The sequence below is a fragment of the Humulus lupulus genome, chromosome 9, assembly GCF_963169125.1.
Source record: "Humulus lupulus chromosome 9, drHumLupu1.1, whole genome shotgun sequence".
In the NCBI taxonomy this organism is placed as follows: domain Eukaryota; kingdom Viridiplantae; phylum Streptophyta; class Magnoliopsida; order Rosales; family Cannabaceae; genus Humulus; species Humulus lupulus.
This window is the reverse complement of record NC_084801.1, coordinates 41,215,407-41,224,948: the sequence shown is the minus strand read 5'-3', so window position 1 is coordinate 41,224,948 and position 9,542 is coordinate 41,215,407. Positions and strand designations below refer to the sequence as shown.

General features: G+C 34.8%; 1 protein-coding gene across 1 annotated transcript; it reads left to right on the top strand.

The window, feature by feature from the left end:
- The first annotated feature begins 1,010 nt into the window (after positions 1-1,010).
- On the top strand, positions 1,011-5,522 carry LOC133801414 (vacuolar protein sorting-associated protein 2 homolog 2). Its single transcript, XM_062239617.1, has 11 exons — positions 1,011-1,246; positions 1,502-1,546; positions 2,146-2,180; positions 2,263-2,313; positions 2,531-2,635; positions 2,731-2,802; positions 4,363-4,434; positions 4,659-4,739; positions 4,825-4,860; positions 4,982-5,073; positions 5,177-5,522. The coding sequence occupies exons 1-11, from the start codon at positions 1,204-1,206 to the stop codon at positions 5,235-5,237; spliced, it is 693 nt and encodes a 230-aa protein (XP_062095601.1). The 5' UTR covers positions 1,011-1,203; the 3' UTR covers positions 5,238-5,522.
- The last annotated feature ends 4,020 nt before the right edge of the window (positions 5,523-9,542 follow it).

The following is a 9,542-nucleotide window of genomic DNA, read 5'->3' as shown; positions in this document are numbered from 1 at the left end:
GCAACAGGGTCCACTTTTTACAAAATAACATAGTTTGGGGATATATGCAAATTTTTTCATATATTTTAATTACACTACACCACACTATGATGCATATAGTGTGAAATTTTCCAAAGAAAATTAGGGAAATATAAAATAATTATAAAGAAGGGTAAATATTCATTTAATACCCTATGTTTTATCGGAATACACATTTGGTACCTTATATTTATAATAATGATCATTCAGTACCCTTTATTTGCAATTCGTACCAGTTCAGTACCTTCTGCTGCAATCTAATCAACTCATATTTCAATTATGACCATATTGTCAATCTTTTTAATGATTTATTTGATAATCTTTTTACTTTTGTTATTTTAAAATGGTTTAAAAATATTTTCTGAATTAATAAAACAAAAAAAATGTACAATTAAAACTTTGAAATAATTTAAATAAACAAAAATAATAAATTAAATCTAACTACTAAACTTAAACCAAAAAATTAAAATCAACACCTTAAACTTAAAAGCCAAAATTTAAAATAAATTCAAACAAAAATAGTTTAATTAAAACTTAAAAAAATTATTAGGTTTTTAGTTTACTTTAATTAATTTAAAATTATTGATTTTAGTTTTTTTTAATTTATATTTCGAATTAAACATATTTATGTTTATTTAATTAATTAAAATAATTTTATCAAATATTTTTATTTTAAAATTAATTTATATTTAAAAATTTACATTTAATTGATGTATTTTATAAATTGATTTTTATTTTATTAATTTAAAAAATATTTTTTGAATTATTTTAAAATAACAAAAACAAAAAACATTAAATATTTTATTTAAAAGAGGACCAATGGTCATATTTAAAATATGACACAGATGACATTATTATAAACATGAGTACGTGTATTTCGATAAAAGACACTATAGCATAAGTATAACGAGTATTTACGTAAAGAGAAATGGGTGAGCAAATGGGAAATGACGAATCATAACGGCTAGTTGGAATACTACCGTTGGTCCTACGTGGTGGCTAATTGCACGCTCCCCAAAGAGCAGAGTGAGAGAGAGTAGGAGTATACTTCTTCCTCTCCAAAAGGAAAAAAAACCCAAAACCTTCTCCTCTCAGTTCTCAATCTCTCTTACATTACGCTCACACCCACACCATCAGCATCAATCTCGAACCCTTTTCCCTACCATACCGGGAATTCAGGACGCCATGAACGCCATCAACATCTTCAAGAAGAAGACTTCACCCAAAGGTCCATTCTCACTCCTATCTCTCTTTAGGGTTTCCTCCTACTATTAGAGTTTACAGTACCTGCATTTTCCCTTTAACTTGATTTTCTTATGTCTTTTTCTCTTTTTTGCTCGAAATTTTATTGAGAGTTTTCGGTGGAACCAAGCATGCACTTTTTTTTTCTTCTTCTTTTTGTTTATCGTCTCAATTTTTTTTTTTTTGGTTGGTTGCAAGTTTTGATTTTGATCGCATTATACCTTGTATTTGAAATCAACAGAAGCTCTTCGGACAAGCAAGAGAGAAATGGGCGTTGCCACTAGAGGTATTTTCACAATCTGGACTCGTTTTTTACTTACATTTTTCTCTTCTTTTTCGAATAGTCTTGTCAAAAGTAGGTTGAAAATTTCAAGGGAAACTCAATTTTGCTTGACCAGCATCTTTTTAGACTTGAAGTTTTACCTGATGGGTTCTTAGCTCTTTTTGGTATAAACAAGTAGCTATGATTTAGCTGGATTCAGTTAGCATTTAGCAGATGTAGATTATAGGCATTTTGTTAAGTGCGCAATCCAGATTGTCAGTCTTAAACAAGCCAAGTCTCAGAAAACATTTCTTTAGTTGTGGATGCTTAGTGTTGCTTCTTTGTGATCATAAAAAATTATATTCAGAGAAATTTTACACTGAAACTAGCTTGAATGAATAAAGTACTTTACAGGTTAACTTTGGTGAATTAATATAATATGTGCTCTGCAAATCAATGCACAAATAACTTGTGTAATCATTCGTGTTGATAAACACTTATTCAATGGTCCTAGTCTTTTTGCCTACTTACTTCAGTTGTAATCATGTTGCTTCTTATTGCTCTCTACTTAGCACTATCTAACTGCACATCGTACTGATGGCATTGCACTAATCTTCTTTCAGGTATTGAACGTGAGATTGCATCACTTCAGTTAGAGGTATACGTTTCCTACCATGCTTTTTAATTTTCATATTTGAGATTACTTCTTTTGAATCTTTTGCCTTAATTTTGTTCTTCAGGAGAAAAGATTAGTGGCTGAGATCAAGAAAACAGCTAAAACTGGAAATGAGGTAAATCTGTCTGTCCCAATTGTGATATGCATTTACACCAATATTCTCTCACTTCTAAGCCATAACATCGTGTATAAAATCATAGCTCTAATATGGTAAAACTTATGAGGCCACTCATGGACATGTGACCTTCGTCTCTTTTCTAGTATGGTAAAACTTATTTTCTCACTTCTGTCAATTTATTTAAATTATTAAGAACCTGTATGTTCTTTTATAGGCTGCCACCAAAATATTAGCTCGTCAACTTGTTCGACTACGTCAACAAATAACTAATTTGCAGGGGAGTCGTGCCCAAATCAGAGGGGTGGCAACTCACACACAGGTCAGGCTGTTTATTTGAAAATTTATACATACAAGATTAAAAATAAGGCCTATCTGTAACATCTTCCTAACCTTTTAGTTCTTATGTGTTCCCAGGCACTATATGCCAGCACATCAATTTCTACAGGGATGAAAGGTGCAACTAAAGCAATGGTGGCAATGAACAAGGTATGAATTTTGAAATCCTTAGTCTTTACTGGAATTATTACTAGTTCTAGTAGATCATTAGTGGGGGAACAAGGGTGCGCATTTTAAAGTCGGTCTTTAGAGTTCTATACCATAATACACAACTTGTTTGTTACTGGAGTAGTAGCATGTATGTGTAGCTATTAGAGATGGATGAGAATGCATGCACCTTGTTTGTGGCAATGAACAAGGTATGCATTTTAATGTCTGTATTCTTTCCTGGAATTATTAGGAGTTCTATATCATTAGTGGAGGCTTGGGAGTATTTTAACATGCACACAACTTGTTTGTTACTGGGAGTAGTAGCATGTATGTGTAGCTGTTTAGATAGAGATGATGAGAATGTACACAACTTGTTTGTTACTGGAGTAGTAGCATGTATGTGTAGCTGTTAGATAGTGGAGGCTGGGGAGTATTATAATAATGCTCACAACTTGTTTGTGTAGTAGCATGTATGTGTAGCTGTTTAGATAGTGGAGGCTTGGGAGTATTATAATAATGCTCACAACTTGTTTGTTACTGGGAGTAGTAGCATGTATGTGTAGCTGTTTAGATAATGGAGGCTTGGGAGTATTATAATAATGCTGACAACTTGTTTGTTACTGGGAGTAGTAGCATGTATGTGTAGCTGTTTAGATAGTAGAGGCTTGGGAGTATTATAATAATGCTCACAACTTGTTTGTTACTGGGAGTAGTAGCATGTATGTGTTGCTGTTTAGATAGAGATGATGAGCACACAACTTGTTTGTTACTGGACTAGTAGCATGTATGTGTAGCTGTTTAAATAAAGATGATGAGAATGCACACAACTTGTTTGTTACTGGAGTAGTAGCATGTATGTGTAGCTGTTTAGATAGAGATGATGAGCTCACAACTTGTTTGTTACTGGGAGTAGTAGCATGTATGTGTAGCTGTTTAGATAGAGATGATGAGCTCACAACTTGTTTGTTACTGGGAGTAGTAGCATGTATGTGTAGCTGTTTAGATAGAGATGATGAGCACACAACTTGTTTGTTACTGGACTAGTAGCATGTATGTGTAGCTGTTTAAATAAAGATGATGAGAATGCACACAACTTGTTTGTTACTGGAGTAGTGGCATGTATGTGTAGCTGTTTAGATAGAGATGATGAGAATGCACTCGTTTGTGGCAATGAACAGGGTATGCGTTTTAAAGTCCTTTGTCTTTACTGAAATTATTCAGAGTTCTATATCATTAGTGGGGGGTAATATTATAATGCAAACAACTTGCTTGTTACTGGAGTAGCATGCAGATATAGCTGTTTAGGTAGAGATGATGAGAAGTCAGACGTGACTTTTTTAGGTAGAGATATAGCATGCAGATATAACCGTTTAGGTAGAGATGATGAGAAGTCAGACGTGACTTTTTTTACTCTCTTTCCGCTTGGCTTGTCAAAGCAGCCTTTCATTTATGAGCTCGTTTACCACAAGTTTTCTAGTTGTTATTATTATCATCTGGCCTCTGGGACATATATGTTGAAAGATGACTAACTGAAGGTTTCTTTGGGCGTTTTATTTTCAGCAAATGGCACCTGCAAAACAAGTTAAAGTGATAAGAGATTTCCAGAAGCAGTCTGCACAGCTGGACATGACGGTAATTATTGTGGCTCTTTTGCTATTTACTCAGTTTCGTATTGTATTTGTCTGTATATCCCGACGATGATGTTGATAGTGTTACCTGATGAAGTTGTAGACATGACTTAGTTTCAAGTGTCCTGCCAATGCAATTGGTGCAATACCTAGAGTTTCTCTGTCCTTTAACAAAATGATTGACTATCTGTTTGATTGTGTGTGTATACCCCATTGCTCTATGTTCAGATTGAGATGATGTCAGAGGCTATTGATGAGACTTTAGACAAAGATGAAGCGGAGGAGGAAACAGAAGAGCTCACTAACCAGGTGAAATACCAAAAGCCTAATTTTTGTTTTAACTTACAGGTTAATTAATATCTTACATCTTTAACCGAGCCTTTCATTTTTGCAGGTGTTGGATGAGATTGGTGTTGACATTGCATCTCAGGTTGGTTTTGGCTCATTCCTTAATCCCCCCACCCAAACACACACACACACACAAACAAAAAAAATTGTATTTTCATTCTCTAATTGTGCGGTTCTTGGTTCTTGGTTCTTGTTCTTAACAGTTATCTTCGGCTCCAAAAGGCAGGATCGCATCCAGGAACGCTGAAAATGCTGCCCCAACCAAGAATGCTGCTGCCCCAGCTGAGAATACCAGGTATACCAGCTGAGAATGCATTTGTTTAAAGTTGTTTAAAAAACACTGTCATTTAAGCTTTGCAGTGTGTTTGTTCTAAAAACTTTATTTGTAATATATGCAGTTCTGCATCTCCAGACGTAGACGAACTGGAGAAAAGGTTGGCATCTCTGCGGCGTATATAAATAAGCCAAATGATGATTTTGTGTGGATAGGGTGGTGGGAGTTGGGGTCATAGACTCGTATTGATTATATTACATATAGGGTGTTACTATTTGGTGGTGTAAATTTGGTTGAAGTATTATTATTGAAGAGACGATTATATAGGATACAAAAGAGTAAGTTTTTTTCAGTTCGTACGAATCTAGATTCACACTACTTTTGATCTTTGAGAATATTATGTATTCCAGTATATCTACATTTTTTTTATTCATATATACAGATAACTAAATTTAGATAGTATTTTTCAATTTCAAATTTGTTCGTAGTACCAATAGAATATGAACAAAACAAATTAATAGCAGCAAAACTTGGATTTTGTGCCAAGGTGTAATTTATAGTAAATTTAGTGAAATTTACAAAAAAAAATGGCAATTTTGAACACTGTTTCTTATATGTATGGGCATATAAGAATAAAAACTTATTTAGCATTTTTTTAATGAAATAAGCTACTTATTTAAGCGTTTCTATGGGAAATAATTCCCATATTTCTTTACCCAAAACATAATTAAGAAAAAAAACTTCTAAAACACATTATGATTTCGTTTGGGGAAGCTTTTATTTTTACTTTTTTTTATCTAAAGATTTTTTTTTAATGAAAAGTTATTTTTGAAATGTTCCAAATCAATAAAAAAAATTGGGTATATATATGCTTTAATGAAATTAGACTTGACACTCCATGTTTTTAATAATGCTCATACTTTGATACATTGGATTCAAATTTATCAATATCATCAAACTGTACTCAATAGTATGAGTTTTAAATTCAAATTTAATAACTTAATTACGTATAAATGATGGTAGGTTGATTATATTAATAAAATTTGTTAGTTTGATCATATTAATAAAATTTGTTGACTAAATTTGGGCTCATATTACCAAATGAGCATAACATCTTTTTTTTTTTTTTGATGAATAAGAATCAATGTATTACTCAACAGCCAAAAGTTACAACTCAACCAATTACAAACCAACCAAACCAACCTCAGACAAAACTAGAATTTACTGATCTTAGTGACCCATTCCCTATCTATAGCTTTGGTCTTTTTAGGCATTACAAGAGAAATCCTATCCTGAATCTCCCTATCAACTCTTTGTACAGTATTATCTACAAGCCATAATTTGTTGCTCCATAACACATCATTTCGAACTCTCCAAATGTGAAATACAAGAGCTACAAGAGCAGCATATATAATGCTCTTCCGAACAGTACTCACCCTCTTAGCTTTATGGATCCAAGGCTGAATTCCAACCCAAACCCTGCTTAAGCTTCTGCAAACAAACACTGCTATAATGACAGTGAAAAAAGAGATGTCCAATGCTCTCAATATCTCCTCCACAAAGCAAACAAGATTGATCCATTAAAGGCTGAAACTGGTGCAACCGATCTCTAGTGCGAAGCCTCTGCAACATGACCAGCCAAAGCACAAATCTATGCTTCGAAATGCTCAGTCTATCCCAAACAATTTTGCTCCAGCTAACAGCAAGAGGTTGCTCAAACAGACGGTCATGGCCAGCTTTAATGCTATACCTCAAAGCTGCAAATTTAGACAGATCAGCTTTTGCTTTGAAAGCATCTTTGACAGCAACTAACCGCTTCCAGTACCAGCTACAATCCATTGGCGCCTGGTAATCCCACCAGTTTCTGTCCATCAAGTAGACACTATTAATCCATTTCACAAACAAGTTATCCTTTTTGGTGGCAATTGCCCAAACGTACTTCCCCATTGCAGCCATATTCCAATCAATAACCTTCCTAAAGCCTAAACCCCCAGCTGTCTTAGGCAAACAAACGTGATGCCAAGCTACTAAACCCGGGCTATTTCTGTCAGCCATACCCTTCCAAAGAAAAGCCCTGCAAATAGCTTCAACATCCCTTAATAATCTTTTAGGAAGTATCATTATTTGAGCCCAATAAGAGTGGATAGCAATCAAAACAGAATTGATTAAAGTAACTCTTCCCATATAGGACAAGTTCCTCGTGCTCCAAACTTTGATCCTAGCAACCATTTTCTCAAGAATACCATTACACTCAGCTGCTGAATTTTTTTTTTGAGCAAACAGGGATGCCAAGATACCTGAAAGGGAGATGAGCTCTATTAAATCCTGACATTTCAAGCACTCGGGAAACCTCTGCCTCCTGCATGCCGCTACAATAAACAACCGACTTTTCATTATTAGGCAGCAAACTAGAAGTCAAGGAAAAGAGATTCAGGCCCTTGAATAACAGAAGGATAGAAAGGAAATCTCCATGACAGAATAACAACAAATCATCCGCAAAACACATATGATTCAATTTTAACGAAGCACATCTGTCATGGTATTTAAAACCTTGCCGAGCACCCACATCTCTCATTAATCTAGACAAATACTCCATGCCAAGAACAAATAGGAGTGGGGACATCGGATCACCTTGTCTCAAACCCCTCTTGGACTCAAAAAAGCCATGCATTTCACCATTAAGTAATAATGGAAATCTTGGGGTTTTGATACACACCATAATGAGAGCAATGAACTTCCGAGGAAAATGAAAAGCAACAAGCATTTCTTCAATAAATCCCCATTCAATAGTATCATAAGCTTTCCTCAAATCGATTTTAATCATACAACTCGGTTTGCAATTCTTCCTTCCATAATGCCTAACAATATCTTGACAGACCATAATATTATAAGCTATATATCTCCCATGAACAAAACCACCTTGATTTTTAGCTATTAACTCAGGGAGAATTTGCCTTAACCGCGAGCAAATAATTTTGGTAGCTACCTTATATATCACGTTACAACAAGAAATAGGCCTGAAGTCTTGGACACTATTTGGACATTTGACTTTAGGAATGAGTGTAATGGTTGTTGTATTTATCTCTTTAAGAAGCAAGCCAGTGTTTAAAAAGTTAATCACAGCAGCACCTACCTCATTTCCCACCAGATCCCAGTTATCCTGGAAGAAAGAACTCCCAAATCCATCCGGGCCAGGAGCCTTCTTCCCTGGTATGGCAAACATGGCATCTCTAACCTCTTGAATGGAGAAGGATTTCTGAAGAATACGATTGTGCTCCTCGGAAAGTAATGGACCAGCAGCCACCACTGAATGAAAAACCTTCCTTCTGTTCCTCATTGAGGTCCCTAATAAATTATGATAATAACTCAGAAATGCTTGTTGAATATCCCCTGGTTTATCAACCCAAATACCACTCTCATTCTGGATACAATTTATTCTATTATTAGCTCTCCGGGCTTTCAAAAAAGCATGGAAAATAGCTGTATTCTCATCACCATTTTGAACCCAATCAATTTTAGCCTTTTGAGCTAAAAAATAATTATGAGCTTTTTGGTAATAAGAGTATTTATCTCTGGCCCGTTGCTCTTGTTCCATTAAAACAGTATTCCTTAGATCCATATTCAGGGCTTCTTGAGTAGATAACATCTCTTGCTTAGCTTGCATTACTGCCTTGTGAAGCTCATTAAATCCCTCCATGTTAATAGTTCGAAACACACTCTTAAGCCTCTTCAATCTTCCCACCAACTGATACATAGGAGTACCTGTAATGGGTGTCTGCTAGCTTTGCCGAACCTCTTCCTTATAATTCTTAGCTGTTTTCCACATGTTGAAGTATCTAAAAGGCTTCTTCCCAGTACTAACATCTTGATAGAATGAGATCAAAATAGGACAGTGATCAAATTCCCCTTCCGGAAGGAAGACAACTTCGGAATTCAAAAAAGAGTCTGTCCATTTCAGATTCACCAAAGCACGATCTATTTTAGAGAAAATTCTCTCTTCAGGCTTCTGTTTGTTATTCCAAGTGAAGAAGCACCCTGAAAATTTAAGGTCCTCCATTTGACAATAAATCACACACTCCTTGAAACTGTCAGAAGGCTTCTTATGATTCATGCTACCAGCTCTTTCATCATAGTTCAAAATCTCATTAAAATCTCCTACAATCATCCACGACCATCAATATTAGACTTGAGGTCTTTTAAATCTTGCCACAAAACTTCTCTACCTCCTACTTCATTGAACCCATAAACAAAAGTTATGTGAAACTTCTCTAAGTTCTGGCATGTTTGAGCAATACAATGTATCAGTTGACTTGTACACCTCATAATATCTAAAGAATATATAGAAGGGTTCCAAGCGACTATTATCCTCCCTTTATCTAACCAAGGATTATTATTAGTAAAGCACCAACCAGGAAACAAATTCATATAGAGATCACCCATACTTTTATTCTTAACTTTAGTTTCAAGTAGACTAACCAGACCAACCTTTT